Source organism: Drosophila serrata, unplaced genomic scaffold (genome assembly GCF_035046125.1).
Source record: "Drosophila serrata isolate PLE 108 unplaced genomic scaffold, ASM3504612v1 contig_71, whole genome shotgun sequence".
Classification (NCBI taxonomy): Eukaryota; Metazoa; Arthropoda; class Insecta; order Diptera; family Drosophilidae; genus Drosophila; species Drosophila serrata.
Window position 1 is genome coordinate 150392 of NW_028256969.1, and position 14946 is coordinate 165337.

The 14946-nt window shown below is 41.2% G+C and overlaps 3 protein-coding genes across 6 annotated transcripts; all 3 read left to right on the top strand.

The window, feature by feature from the left end:
• The first annotated feature begins 2 nt into the window (after nt 1-2).
• Tsen34 (tRNA splicing endonuclease subunit 34) lies at nt 3-7926 on the top strand. Of its 2 annotated transcripts, none has more exons than XM_086838669.1 (6): nt 3-153; nt 215-301; nt 407-667; nt 747-854; nt 922-1262; nt 7830-7926. In XM_086838669.1, the coding sequence occupies exons 1-5, from the start codon at nt 105-107 to the stop codon at nt 1242-1244; spliced, it is 828 nt and encodes a 275-aa protein (XP_086694795.1). In that variant the 5' UTR covers nt 3-104; the 3' UTR covers nt 1245-1262; nt 7830-7926. The 2 variants fall into 2 exon arrangements, with proteins under 2 accessions (XP_086694795.1, XP_020798212.2); XM_020942553.2 differs by lacking the exon at nt 7830-7926 and adding an exon at nt 5187-5238.
• Trl (Trithorax-like) lies at nt 4250-14917 on the top strand. 3 transcript variants are annotated; one of them, XM_020942546.2, is made up of 7 exons: nt 4250-4689; nt 5187-5604; nt 7830-8295; nt 8384-8728; nt 8796-8933; nt 10631-11157; nt 13004-14917. In XM_020942546.2, exons 2-7 carry the CDS (start codon nt 5413-5415, stop codon nt 13064-13066), a joined length of 1731 nt encoding a protein of 576 aa, XP_020798205.1. In that variant the 5' UTR covers nt 4250-4689; nt 5187-5412; the 3' UTR covers nt 13067-14917. The 3 variants fall into 3 exon arrangements, with proteins under 3 accessions (XP_020798205.1, XP_020798208.2, XP_020798204.2); XM_020942549.2 differs by lacking the exon at nt 13004-14917 and having other exon boundaries at nt 8796-9074; nt 10631-12415; XM_020942545.2 differs by lacking the exon at nt 13004-14917 and having other exon boundaries at nt 10631-12415.
• LOC110176248 (uncharacterized) lies at nt 13082-14917 on the top strand. The gene has a single exon (XM_020942552.2). The coding sequence runs from the start codon at nt 13082-13084 to the stop codon at nt 14090-14092; it is 1011 nt and encodes a 336-aa protein (XP_020798211.2). The 3' UTR covers nt 14093-14917.
• Nucleotides 14918-14946: the final 29 nt, after the last annotated feature.

Consider the following 14946-nt stretch of genomic DNA (forward strand, 5'->3'; position numbering starts at 1 on the left):
ATATTGTTTGGCGTGTATTATTTTAATGCTATTTTTTAGTACAAAACTCTGGTCTCACTTTGACAGCGGCCGCATTAAAACAACAAAAGATATTTAGCGAAAAAATGATTTTAACTCTACTAAATGGCACCGGTTTCGTTTTCAATGTAAACGGTAAGCTTTTTTACTACTAAATATAATCAATAAACCACGTTAATAGAAATCTCTCGCTTAGATTACATGGAACTGCGTAGCAAACATCGAGTAATGGGTGCTCCTGTGGGCACGGCGAATACCAAGGGCTGGAGTCCCAATCAGTCGAGTGAGTTTTTTCTAATAATCCAGATATCTTTTTTAAATAATGAAATAAACCCCTAGGAGTATTTTTGATGATCTATCTATTAACTTACAAACGTATATATTTTAGCTCTCCCCGTGGAACTGACCAAATTCGAAACACAATTGCTTTTGGATGAGCACATAGCCCAATTGGTGGATAAATCTCAGGCCTTAAAGGCTCCACCCACACCAGAAAAACTGCAGGAATTTCAGGCAGATTTTGAGTCACGTTTAGAGTCACAAGAGGCTAGCCTCAAGAAGGAAAAGCTTCGGGAAACCGAGAGATATATGGATAAAATACTGACAGGGAAACGCAACAAGTTGTTGAAGCAAGGAAACAACGACAAAGGTGAATACATTACCCTCATCTAATCAAAATCAAAACGATGAAGAGAGTGATTATTTATATTTTATATTTTATTTTGCAGCCGCTTCTTTAACCGCCGAAGACGTACTGAAAGAAATGTCGGATAACTTCAAGTTTGATCGTCAAAATGCCTTGGTGGAGCTGACCTGTGAACATTTAAAAGAACATTGTATATATAATCAATCGAAATTTCATAATAATATAACCCTAAATCCATTCTGTAATCGTACTTGCAGCTGGGGAACTTATCTCCGAACCCCTGGTGGACCTAAACTCCCTTAAGTATAGAATATTCAAAGATCTTTGGAAGAGAGGAAAGTTTGTGACCTCTGGTGATGCCTTTGGAGCAGACTTTCTAGTTTATCCCGGGGATCCCCTTATATATCATGCCTCGCACATTGTTATTGTGCAGGATACACCTGTTATTAAACCCCTGGAACTAGTGACAAAGGTGCGATTATCCGTGATTGTCAACAAAAGCTGCGTTTTTGCTTATGAGAGCGAAGATAGCAAGGAAATCCAATACCAAACGGTGTCCTGGTGCAATCCTAGCAAGTGAGGAATCACACAATGGCAAGTAAGTATTACTCTAATACTCAGATACTCTAAATGTTGTTTTAAAATTAATTTTGCAATGTTATTAATTGTTAGGATTTTTGTAAATATGTTGAGTTTTAATTTATTTAATAGTTAGGAAGTTAATTATAGGCTTGACAAAAATAAAATAATGGAATATTTCCCTAAAGATTTCCTTATCTTAAAGTATAAAATATAATCTTCTAAAAATTTGTATTAGTTTGCTATATTGGGTGCCCACTGCATCGGTATCTGTAGAAACTTTTTTGAAGCCTTAAAGCTCTTGAGAAGTATTCAAATCGGTAGAGTAAACAGTTTGATTACTTAATTAATTTTGTGGTTTAATAATCTATGCATTTATGATTCAACCAAGGGCAACCGCATATTAAAAATCAAGGATAATTAATTTAGTTTTATGGTAATAGGTATTTGTAATAAGTTTAGAAGAGAGTAAGAGCATGAGAGTTTTGTTTTTGGCGCTGAAGCGATTTAATTTTTTTTCTTATGAAATTGGATACAATAACAGAGACACAGCGCCACTTGGCACCCATTTTCCACCATCTCCTCTTCTCTCTGGATGACGGCCTCTCCTCTCCGCGTTTCTCTGGCTCGCTCAGAGCAGAGCCGGGGAGCAGCAACAACAATTTCTCCCACTCACAGTTGGAAATTGTGGCCAGTACACATGCTAAAATCGGTTTATTTCGACCACGACATTCAACATGAGTTGTTTGGTTCCATAGTTCCAATTCTGAGTTCCGGGACTTAATAATAGAGTTTTGTTCAATTAATTAGTGATACAAAATGAGGTTATAATTTTATGGCCCCACCACAATACCAACACAAGCAGGCGCGCACACATGCACACAAAACCAGCGGGCAAACTACAAAAACGATAGGCAAAACGGCGCACACATTTGCGTATTTGTTTTCAACAAATTTGTGCTGAATTCTTCATGTTTTGCGTTCGTTTCAAGTATATTCAGTTTTTTCGTTGTTGTTTTTGCTTTTATTTTATTTAAATAGAAGCAACAACTGCGATAAGGCGCGGTGGGGAAGGCCAGGCAAAAGTCGTGTCATGCCGTTCGAATTTCAGTCCGTACAGTGGGGCAAATGAACTTGGTTCGGGTGAAAAGTTGTATGGGATTCTTTTCACTGAAAATCATGTATTAATGCTGAACTTTCCAATCAGATTATAGATAGGGCCTTTTAACAGTTTAGCTTGAATTTGTTCCTAATGAAAGTAATTATAAAAGTTATCGTTGGCTTGCTTGTTTCCTTTATTATTGTCTCACTCTTTGTTATTGCGGTTATTTTGTCCTACTGTGCTCTGTTCGCGCTCATGCCTCTGCCTCCTGATATTCCTCTCCCTCTCGCACCCATATCGTGCTCCACCACCCCTCGCTCTGCCTCTTGTGCTCTCCCTCTCCCTGCCATGCTCCGTGGGCTGGCATTGCCAGCTGCGAAATACGCTCACTGCTTTAATGCTGATTGGAACTTTAAAGGGGCCTTTCGAACGGCCTTTCTCATGGTCCCAGCATCAAAACAGAGAAAATTGTAATCTTGAATTGGCGTTGTTGTTTATTTTTTTGGACACTCGCATGCATGCCGCTCACTGATTTTACCTTGCCACTTCTCTGAGCGTTGGATAGAACTCTCTCCTCTCCGCTCCTCTCCTGGACTCCTATCCACACTACTCTCCCCTATCACGGGCCTCCGGACTCCGGAGCAGTCTCTGGTCTCCGCTCTTAAGCGGGACTTGATCTGCATACGCCGTATGAGAATGCGAGAATAGGTCAGAGTCTCTTGTCTCTGAGATGTGTCAAAAGTAACAGGTGATTGGATGGTTTGGCGAGGAGAGAGGAGCGGAGAAAAGAGCATGTAGAGCGGGAGTAGTAGGTCCAAGAGCGAGCCGGCTTTTCTCCCAGTTCTTGTTATTGTTTACAGGATCTGTTGATATCAAAACCAAAGAGCGAAGAAAGAGTAGACCAATTCGCAGGTTGGATAAATATCTCTATTTCATTTGGTTGCCGTAACCCTTAGGTGGCACATGACACTTATGGATACTCGATGACTTTGTGAATTTAACCGGTTTATCCCCTTCATCGAAATTTATTAGTTATTTGACTAATTAGACTTTGGATGATTTTCATAAAATGTTTAAACATATTAACATTTTTAGGAATTACTATTGTTTGTTTCATGTTCCTTATGTATGTATTTCGTTTTACAGCCATCTACAGGTTTCGATATTAACGATTTAAATAAAATCAAACGATCCTGTTTCTTGCCTAAATTATTGGAAAATAATTTAAGTTTGTGGCATAGGTTTTAAGTATCCCCAAACTTGTTCTTGGTGTATTTCGTGTTTTAAATAAAAACAAACAATCCTGTTTGTTGCCTATAATAAATTATTACTAAATTATAAACGTTTTTGGCATTATTCAAGTAGCATTATTGTTCAAAATAGTTTTTAAATACCCCAAACTTCGTAGTTTGTACCCAGATCTAAAAGTATTTTATTTTCAAGCAATTCTATAGGTTGTAATATTTACGATTTCAATAAAAACAAATAATCTTTTTCTTTTTTTGCCTATATTAAATTATTATTAAATTTTTGGCAAATTATTTAAGTTTTTGACATAATATCAGTATCTGTCTGTGGAGCTGCCTAGTCGACCCAAAAAAAACCTTAAAAACTTATTGTTCTGCTGCCTAAAGTTAATACAAAATTAAAATTTGAAAAAGGTTTTGTAGTTTCATGTATTTTGCACCCGAATCCAAATAGTTTTGGAACCTGGACCCGAACCCCATAGACCTTTCTTATCGCCGTATTTAAGCAGAAGTTGTGCCGCGATGGCCACATGTGTTTTGGGATTGCGTTTTCAGACCAGAATATTTCCATTATTCAATATTTACCACCTTTTATAGTTTTGTTTACTATCTATCGTCTTGCTTGTCTTTCTCTCCTCTCCCTCTCCCTCTGCCGCCTGCCTGAAAATACTCTTCTTCCACGAACAACGTCTCACTTAAATCCGCTTCATCTGGCAATGCCTTTCGACAACTGTACTTCAAAGAGCGTTGCCAGCCCACTGCTCTCACAGATACACAAATACGGCCAAGCAACCACCACACCGACACGGCGACACACCACCAAGCGCGCGTGTGTATGAAGCTGAGCGCATGACCAGAAATATTTTCTCCCCCGTATAGAGACCGAAACGAAAACCCGCCGCGCTGGCAGCAGCAGAGGCAGCGTAATTCGATCGAAGCGATTTTCTCAAAAGAGCTCTGCCTGGGTCTCAGTTCGAGTTTTTCAACGTTGGCGAGCGGACAGCAGACAGCAGGAGAAACCAGCGAGCGAGTTGGCGAGCACCAAGAGAAAGAGAAGGGAAATCACCCACAGCAGTAAAATTTTCTTTTGCGCTCCGGTGAGAAGATAATTTCACACACCAAAATCATACAAAAAGTGCGCTCCGCGAGCGGGAAAACAATAACAAAATAAAAAGCGCTACCAAGAGGGCCAAGATTATAAAACAATCAAGAACTGAGCGAGTGGGGCCAAAAAAAGGAGAAAAAAAAGAAACGAAATGCGTGTCTCATGGCTTGACTGTACAATTGTGTATTAAATATGCGGCTGCGGCTGTGTTTGTGCCCTACGTGTTTGTGTGTGTGGCTGCTGTTGCGTTTTTAAATGTATTTCAGTTGGCGCGCTATTTTTGTGTGATTTTTCCCAGCAACAAATTTTGAAACAAAAAGTTTTTTAGCTGCTGCCCCCCCAACAACAAAATTCCTGTGAGCAGTAGCAGCAGTGTTGTCTCGCTCTGACCCCAACCGTGAGGGGTAGAGAGCGGGAGAACAGGCGAGAGAGCGAGAGCACACGAGTACGAGCCAGCTAACTCTTGTTCTCTTTTGCACACCATTTCAGTTTGTGAAAGCAGCGCGCGAAGAGGGAAGAAGCAGCAGGAGCAAAAGCAAAAGCAGCATCAGGAGGAGGAGCAGACGGGATTTTTGCAAAATCCCGACTTGGAAGAGAGAATTTATCCCCAGACCCGTGTAATAAAAACGTCGTCGTGTTGGAGACAAATAGCAACGAATACGCTAGCAACGCTGGAGAGGAACAACAATTGTTGGACTTGGACGCGACGGCCCTAATGTCGCTGCCAATGAACTCGCTGTATTCGCTCACCTGGGGCGATTACGGCACCAGTCTCGTGTCGGCCATCCAATTGTTGCGCTGCCATGGCGACCTCGTCGATTGCACGCTGGCGGCCGGCGGGCGGAGTTTTCCCGCCCACAAGATAGTCCTCTGTGCCGCCTCCCCCTTCCTCCTGGACTTGCTCAAGGTGAGTGTTAGAAATGCATTTTGCGAAAAGGTTAAAACAGAGAGTGGCGCTGACGTGCATAACCTCAAACGTGGCGTTCACTGTACAGTTTGTAAACAGAGAAATCCAATCGCAGAAATAGGTTAATGTGTGGAGCGCAGAGAAACTTGGACACACAGACGCACACTCGCACACGAGTATCTCGGAGATTTACGCTCCGCTCCAAAAGTTGTCTAGAGATTTCCGTACAAGTTTTCCACTGTCAATTGAGTTGAATGAGTTGGCACCACCTCCCCCTCTTCTGGCCACCTCTTATCAAAAATACTGCTGTTTTTGTTCTTGTAAAATTTCACTAAAGTGTAGCTGGCGAGAGGGAGAGAGAGACAGAGAGTGAGAGGTGGAGCAGAGCATAATAGCAGAGCGCAGATGGGGAGTGAGAGAGCGAGAGAAGCAGAGAACCAATTGGATGGGTGGCTGGGGGGAAGAAAAGGGTGAGAAGCAAAAGCTGCGCAGCGCCAACTTTCCGTTGGCATGTGTTAGAGCGAGCGCAAACGAGAGCGCCATAAAAGCAGCGCGGAGTCCGTTGTTGCTGCTGCTTTGTTGGAGCTTTTTCCTCGCTTTCCGTTCTTGCTTCTGGGTGCACACGAGCGCGACCTCTTTTAGCTGGCAGAACTGTACAGTTGAAACTGGGTATGGGAGAATCCCCAACACTTGGAAGTTCATTATAACTCGGTAAAATTTTAAAAATATTTCTCAGATAAATATACATATTTAAAGTGAAATACTGATCCACAGGTGACAAGGTCACCATTTTATAATTTCCAAAAATGTGCTCATTTTATTGGTTTCTCCCTGTACTTGTATTTGAAGTATTTCATATCAGGAAGGGAAAACTTTTCGGTGGAGCTTGCTATTTTTTTTTTTTGTATTATTTTACTTATACTCTGTGGCACATTTGCAATACTGTACTTTTAGTTTTTATTCATCATTAATGTGCATTTGCACGTTGTTTTTAAGTTTCTCTTGGATGCCTTAAAAATTCACAACAAACCGAATATCTATCCGATTCGGATATTGTATACACCGTTCCTATTGCGTGGTTTTTATCGAGATGACCAAAACAGAGCGCGGCCAGCGAAATAAAAACACCTGATGTGACGCCGGCGACGCGACTCTTCTCTTCTCTAGCTCTCCTTTCCGCTCCTCTTCTGTCCTCTCCTCTCTGGTGCTGAAAAAAGTAAACAGAGCGTAATTTTTAAAAACGCCGCTCAGAGTCGGCGGTGGGGAAAATGTCAAAAACAGAAAAGAAAAAATGCGGCTGCGAACTCTGCAAGAGTCCGAAATGTACAAGATGTACTGATCTCGTTACACTCACACACGCACGCAAAACACATGGCGGTCGCTCTTGGTTGCTCCCGCTCCCTCTTCCGCTTCCTCCAACCCCACCCCCAATCCATCTCCCCCACGCATACACAGACGCGAGACACGAGACTCAGAATGCAACTCACAGAAAAATCGATGAGCGAGACAGTGAAGGGAGTGTGAGCTACAGAGTTCAAAGAGCGCAGTGAGAGGAGTAGGAAAATGGGGAGGAGTGGTAAATGACATTTGAAGAGATTGGCATTGGTCTTTATTAAGAGGAAGAAGAAGAAGGTGGTTGGATGGTTTGTTGTTCTACAACTCTGAGCAGCGCTTACTAATTAAATGTCCAAGAGAGGGAGTGAGAGTGGAAGCGGGAGCGGGAGCGGGAGCGGGAGAACTGGCTGAGCGGTACTAGTGAGTAAGTGTGAGTGCTCTTTCTTTCTCGAGCTGTGCTCTGTTTTCTTTTTTTTTTGAGCATCTCTCCTCGAAATCTCCGCCAATCCTGCTGCAGAATGTGCAGAGCGCGAAAAGTAAAAGCCGGTCGCTGCCGCTTGGCACTTGTGTGCGTGTGAGCGTGTGAGCGGCGGTGAGTTTCCATTTCCATCTCTGTCTCCATCTCCGAGTTGGTTTGTTTTTGTTTTTATTTGGTTTGGTGAACGGACGACGTGCCGCCTTTTCTCAGTTTTGTTTTTATTTGTTGTTTGTTTGCCAATACGACGCTCTCTAGGATTGAGATGTAAGCGGTGCGGATTGAGGAGAGAAGTTGCTTAGATTCAAAACAAAAGGAAGATGTAATGTTATGGGAGTATTTTTAATTATTTGGACTTATATTTTTTTTTTTGTTATATTATTACTAATTATTCGTCCCTTTATTTTAATTATAGAACACACCATGCAAGCACCCAGTTGTGATGTTGGCTGGCGTAAATGCCAACGATTTAGAGGCATTGCTGGAGTTTGTCTATCGCGGCGAGGTGAGCGTTGACCATGCCCAGCTGCCGTCGCTTCTGCAGGCTGCCCAGTGCCTCAATATCCAGGGACTGGCACCGCAGACAGTGACCAAGGATGACTACACCACGCACTCGATACAACTTCAGCATATGATACCGCAACACCATGACCAGGACCAACTGATTGCCACAATTGCCACGGCTCCCCAACAAACGGTACATGCCCAAGTGGTGGAGGATATCCATCACCAGGGACAGATTCTACAGGCAACGACCCAGACCAATGCAGCAGGACAACAGCAAACGATTGTGACAACGGACGCGGCTAAGCATGACCAGGCAGTGATTCAGGCATTCCTCCCAGCACGAAAACGGAAGCCACGTGTTAAGAAAATGTCACGTAAGTTAAAGCCCAAAATCAATAAAAAAAAAAGCTGCTATAATTTATATTTTGCTCTTGAATTGAACCAATTCCTTCTTATCAATAGCAACGGCACCGAAAATCAGCAAAGTTGACGGAATGGATACGATTATGGGCACACCGACCTCTTCGCACGGCTCGGCACAGGGATCAGTACAACAGGTTCTAGGTGAAAACGGAGCCGAAGGCCAACTAATGTCGTCAACACCGATCATCAAGAGCGAAGGACAAAAGGTGGAAACAATTGTGACCATGGACCCCAATAATATGATACCGGTAACGTCAGCCAATGCAGCCACGGGCGAGATAACAACGGCACAAGGAACTACAGGCCCATCCGGCGGTGGCACCACGAGCGGCACCACATCCACACCCAAGGCAAAACGAACTAAACATCCGCCTGGAACGGAAAGTGAGTTTTGCACAAAGTCTTGAAATACATTTTTCCATTATTGAATTCGTGTTTTTCCTCCTCCTAGAACCACGGTCGCGATCACAATCGGAACAACCAGCTACTTGCCCCATTTGCTATGCTGTCATTCGGCAATCTAGGAACTTGCGAAGACATCTTGAGCTGCGGCACTTTGCCAAGCCGGGAGTCAAAAAGGAAAAGAAAAGTAAGTCCGGTAATGATACCACCTTAGACACCAGTATGGAGCTAAACACCACAACGGAGGAGGGCGACACTACGGTGGGCAGTGAAGGAGGAGGCGGAGGAGGAGCTGCAGGAGCGGGATCAGCTGGCGGAGCATCGTCTGGCACAACGCCAACGAGAGTGATATCAGGAACGCAGGGACTCCAACAGCAGGTCCTGCCCCAGCAACAGCAGCAAATGCAACAACAGCATCAGCAGCACATGACCACGGCAACGTTAGCGGGTGGCGGCCAGACATACATCAAACACGAGGGCGGAGGCGGTGCTGGGCAGCAGGGACAACAGCAACAGGGAATGCAGAACGTCATACACATTGTCGGCGATCAGGTCGTCTTTCCTCAGCAACAGCAATAGCAATACCAGTAGGAGGATAAGCAGAAGCATCAACAGCAACAGCAACATCGCCTCCTGCCCGAGCCTTCAATCATTCCAACGCACCAACAACGACACCAATCATTCGCATTTCCAACACACCACACACACGCATCTGCATAACACAAACAAACTCACACACACTGAAACGATATGTAAATAACAAACAAAATCCCCGTGATCTGATCCGAATGATTTGTGTTCATTTCCCTCCGTATCATTTTTAATTTTTCCACATACCTAATTGCTGCGTAAGTTTTTTTAATTTGCAAAACGATTTCCGATAGTAGAGTGCTTTTTTCACATAAAATAACATGACATCTAATTTTCTTATGCAGTATTTTCTTGCATAGAAAGAGACAGAGAAAGAGAATCCCCAAAAAGGCAAATAATATCTCCACGTAAATAAATACTCGACTAATAATTTTACTTAATAATCGAATTAGTGTCGCAAATAATTGTTGTAAAAAATTAATAACTGTACAATTACAATCGAGGATCGCAATCAGTTTAAGTTTCTCTATTTTAAATATTATATTACAAATTGTTTAATTAATAAAATATTATATATTTTTTTATATAACCAAACAAAAACAAACCAAAAACCCAAATTAATCTCTGCCTGTGGCACGAACTCTATAATTTGTTGCAATTGGCTGTTCTCATTATCGTTTATCGTTTCTCTTTGTTGCAAGAAAATACTGTTGTTGTTGGCGGATTGAATTCCAAAGCTTCTAACTTGTTACTGACATTTCTTCATCGATGAAGTTGCATCCTGAATGCGTTGTTAATTCTTCGAACGAAAGAGTTGTTTTGTTTCAAAACAAATCTTGCGGAAGTTGAATTAAAAGCGCATGTCAGTTGATTGAATGTTTCGGAATAATTCCATAACTTCTAAAGATTGAATTTGTTCTTTACTAATGTTATCTTTAAAAAAAATTTAGTTTTGTTAATTTATATGTAATCTTTTTAACTCCTTTATTTTTAACTCTCTTTTGTTTCTGTTTATTTTTATTAACAATTGTTTTGTCTTTTGTTTTATTTTGTGTTTTCATTGTCACACTTTTTCATGATTATATCTACCTCTTCGAACACACATCTTCACATTCTCTCACTTGTTGTAGTCTCCTTGAAGGTCGCCTTGTTGTTTCTACTTTTTGGGCCTGCAACGTTGCCGTAGTAGTGTCGTCCTCTCAGCCTCTTTTTGTACTATCTATACTTTACCTTTGCCTAGTTTTGTCCCTTCCTGCGGCATCTTGACTCACCAGCAAATTTCCTTCCTTGCAGCACCCAGCGGCAAGAAGTCGGGCAATGGATCTAGCGCTTCGGGATCTGGTGGTGGCGGTACCCTAAGCTCCAGTGGTGGGGTACCCCAGGTGCAGGCTGTTCAGTCCTTGCATACGTTGCAGGGTGTGCAGGTTAAAAAGGATCCCGATGCCCAACAACAGCAGCAGCAACAGCAACAGCAGCAGCAACAGCAGCAGCAACAACAGCAGCAACAACAGGCAATGGCAGTGAGTGGCTCGGCGGGCGGACAAGTGCAACAACAGCAACAGGTGCAGCAGGTTCAAGTGCAGCAACAGCAACTACAACATCACCAAATCATTGACTCCTCCGGCAACATAACCACGGCAACGACGAGCGCCCAAGCGGCGGCAGCAGCTCAACAGCAGGCAGCCGCCGGTCAGCAGCAGCAGCAGCAACAACAGCTTGTGGCGCAGTCTGGCGATGGCAGCGAGAGTGGTGGAACACCGTTGTCCATTGCCCAGGTGCAGACGCTGCAGGGTCATCAGATCATAGGCAATATTAATCAGGTGAATATGACTGATTTCCAACAGCAACAACAACAGCAGCAGCAGCAGCAGCAACAACAGCAGCAGCAGCAGCAAACACAACAACCACAACAGACGCTTTGATTGGACGGAAAAACGTAGTTAGATCCATTATGTACTATTATTATTTTTGGATTTGCCAAAACAAAACGCTTTAAGTAATGCGTAGACCAATTCTAAATTAATTCTTCAAATTTATTGAAGATACTAAAATCCCTTTAAGATATCAGAAGAGCCTTATATCTTCTGATTTCTGCATGGGACCACCTTTTAGTTGTACAATTTTATTGACTTTACATGTTGTTTTTCCTCCTACAATTTATTTTCTCTATACATTTATATTTAGTTTTGTTGCTAGAGTTTAATGTTGTAGGTGCGCCACGGTTATTGGAATTCACATGCATATTTTAAAACATATATACATATATATATCTCTTTTTATACAACTTTATATATTTGTTTTGTAACAGAGCTTGTAAATAAGAGTTGATCGTTTAATCGATCGTCAGATTCTTAATTCAACAGAAGAGTAATTAAGTTGAGAGAAAAACCCCGTAAACTTTTATTTACTAGCTCTGTTTTGTATAGTTTTAACCCCAAGTCCTATGCCCCCAGAGGTTCTCTAGTGTCGTGATTAGAGAAAGATGCTCTTGCTCTCGGTTTGCCAGCTGGGTTGGCCCCGAGCGATGGCACCTTGATGTGTTGAGTTTTATATAAATACGTTAAACATGCCTTAAATTAGTCCGATAATCCCAAATAATAATGTTGAATTACTTAAAAATGAAAACAGCTCAAAAAGAAGAGTTGAACTGATCAAATAAGAAAGCTCGCTCACATGGGTTTTATCCCCCAAAAACCCTTTCTTTTTATGGGATTTTATTTCCCCGCTTTGGGTTTTAGTTTGTTTTATTGTAAATTTTAAATCAAATTATTTTATATATTGTATGTATATTTCTTAATTTTAATAGTTGGAAATTTTTAATAATTATATAGAAACAAACCCTGCGCTCGTTCTCAGATAAATGGAATTCACATTGCCTCGTAAAAATTATGATTTAATTGTATAAATTAGAAAGCAAGAGGAGTATATTCCATCTATCTGAAGACGTTGCATTTTATTATTAGTCATTTTTAAATATACTTAAATAAAATTTAATTTTATTTAAAACAAAAAAAAAAACGAAAAAAAAAAATAATTAAATAAGAGAAAATAATAAACCGAAAACTGTTTACATAAAAATTGTTTCCGAAAGTATTTTCTTTTTATTTCTAACGTTTCATTTGGTGATGGAAATTTATTATTTTTAAACTTTCTTTGGTTATTCTGGAACTTATGTTTTTTATATAATTTTTAAAGATTTGTAAAGCTTTAGGTTTGTTAATTTTATTTACTAAACAAAGGCTTTATGGCGTATTTTTATTTTCTACTGCTTGTGCTACTTTATTTGTTATTTAATATATTGTAATTATGCTAATTGGCCAATAAAAACAGAGACTTTGGACGGAACTCTCAAAGATTCATAATTTTGTGACTAAGCTGCACTCCAGAGATGTCACTTTAACACATTTTAAGAAACACAAACACACGACGCATTATCTCACCTCATTGTTACACTTTAACCATTTTTTGAGGCACATAAACTAAACCATTAACAAATCGTTTTATCTTGTCTTCTCTCTTTCTCGCTGCCACGCTAAATAATAAAATCACCATTTAACCAATCAAAACCCAATATATATAAATATGTGTTCATGATGCATCTGAATCAATCAATCAATCCATATTTTATGACCCATCGAAACATTATTGCAACTACCAAACTTAAAGGGCAACAATAAGAATATTTTGGTAAAGAAGGTTTTCATTTTGAAAGGCGGTAATAATACGTAATGATGAGCCAACGATATGACCAGCGGCCCTGGAGGAGGAGGAGGAGGAGGCGGGAGCGGGCATCAGCAGCAGCAACAGCAGCAGCAGCAACAACAGCAGCATAGCAACGCGAGCAGCAGCAGTGGCAGCAACAACGGCGTCTCGGCAGCGGCAACCGTAAGCAGCAGCAGCAGCGGTAATAGTAGGAGCAACACGCCAGCCACATCAACATCATCAACTGGAACTGGTACTGGAGGAGGCGCCACATCCACGCTCCAGCGTCGCATTCTGCGCGGCCATGCGGCGCAGACCACCAGCGGCGAGCGTGTCCTGCTCATCAACTATGTGCCACAGTCGGGCACGGGCACGGGATCGGGAGCAACAGCTTCCGGATCCGCATCCGTTGCCACTCAGAGCACTTCAACTCAATTGCCCACCACTCGTAAGATTCTCCAGGCCAGAGCCTCGGCGGCAGCAGCAGCAGCAGCATCATCAGCATCATCCGGCGGAGGAGGAGGAGGGACAACCTCTTGCTCTCCGCCAGCTGTCTCGTTTGCCGGCCTTGGCTCCGAGGTGACCGTCACCCTGACGCGCACTAATCAGCGCGCCAGCGTGAGCAGTGTCACAGCCGCCGGTCATATTGTAAGGAACCAGCAACAAACCAACACGTATCATCAGACCACAACCACAGCCAGCACAGCATCGACATCGACCGGGACAGGAACGACGGCGATACATGAGCATATAGCAACGTCAACATCGCCGCCGCCCTTAGTCTTTACCCATCATCCACATCATCATCATCATCAGAGCCAACAGCAGCAGCAGCAGCAGCAACATGAGTACCACCAACACCATCAGCTGGAACAGGAGCACATAATCATAGATCATCATCAGCAGCAGACGGAAGATGACCAGTTGATCGAGTACGTCGATGATGGCGGAACGATCGAGGAGCAGCATCATCATCAATTGCAGCTGCAGGATGAGGAGCAACAGCAGCAGCAGCAACATCATGACGTTGTCCAAGAGGTTTATCTCCAGTAAGAGAGACAGATCCGATCCGAGAGTTAGCATTAGGATAAGTTTTAGCCATTTAATAAGCCATAGTTTTTGGTAAAGTCCAAAGTGTGTGATGATTACTTTCAGAACATAGATTTTAAATTGTAATTTTCTTAATGTTTTAAAAAAATATTTAATTAACTTTTATCAGTGATTTTCTTTTAAGAATTCCTTATAAACAAGGTTTTATATATTTTAAAAAGTAACTGGTTTTTATTTTTAAACTGAGCACACATTTTGGAGTACACCAAACTCAAATATTGTACATAAATTAAAATTTATATTTGAAACCTTAACAATTTGTATATAGTTCTTTCGGTATAAAGTATATATATATTTTCCATTGAAAATAATAATCTAACAATATTTACATATACATACATTGAAGGCGAATTCAATTAATTAGTGTTTAAAAAAGATTATTTTTGTACTATACAAAATTAAACCGATAATATAACAGATATCAAAAATTCTAGTTGAGAAAATAATTGCACATATACACTAAATAATAATCACTGACAGTAGTTACTAGTGGTTATTGTCAGTTTTGCAGATCAAAAATCTAATATTAAATTGTAATATATATCTCGACTTTAAATAAAAAACAAAAAGTAATTTTCGCACATAAAACATATTCAATTCTGATTGTTTAAAAAACTGTTGAAGAGCGGAAGAACGGCCCATATAATTATCAATGCGATGGATATATCTATCTGTAGGAAAACATATATTTGTCAAGTATGTAAACCCAGTATTTTTGGGGCCAAGGCAATAAAAGCGAGCCGGTTTTTGTGTACTGAAAGTGATCAAGTGAAATGTGTTTTTATTTATATTTAAGA

Bases quoted from the DNA above. Each gene is read 5' to 3' on its own strand.
- Tsen34 (XM_086838669.1), top strand. From the start codon at position 105: ATGATTTTAACTCTACTAAATGGCACCGGTTTCGTTTTCAATGTAAAC. The intron at 154-214 runs GTAAGCTTTTTT...TCTCTCGCTTAG, and splicing joins TTTCGTTTTCAATGTAAACG to ATTACATGGAACTGCGTAGC. The intron at 855-921 runs GTATATATAATC...TCGTACTTGCAG, and splicing joins TGAACATTTAAAAGAACATT to CTGGGGAACTTATCTCCGAA.
- Trl (XM_020942549.2), top strand. From the start codon at position 5,413: ATGTCGCTGCCAATGAACTCGCTGTATTCGCTCACCTGGGGCGATTAC. The intron at 8,729-8,795 runs GTGAGTTTTGCA...TCCTCCTCCTAG, and splicing joins ACATCCGCCTGGAACGGAAA to AACCACGGTCGCGATCACAA. The intron at 9,075-10,630 runs GCACAACGCCAA...CCTTCCTTGCAG, and splicing joins AGCTGGCGGAGCATCGTCTG to CACCCAGCGGCAAGAAGTCG.
- LOC110176248 (XM_020942552.2), top strand. From the start codon at position 13,082: ATGACCAGCGGCCCTGGAGGAGGAGGAGGAGGAGGCGGGAGCGGGCAT.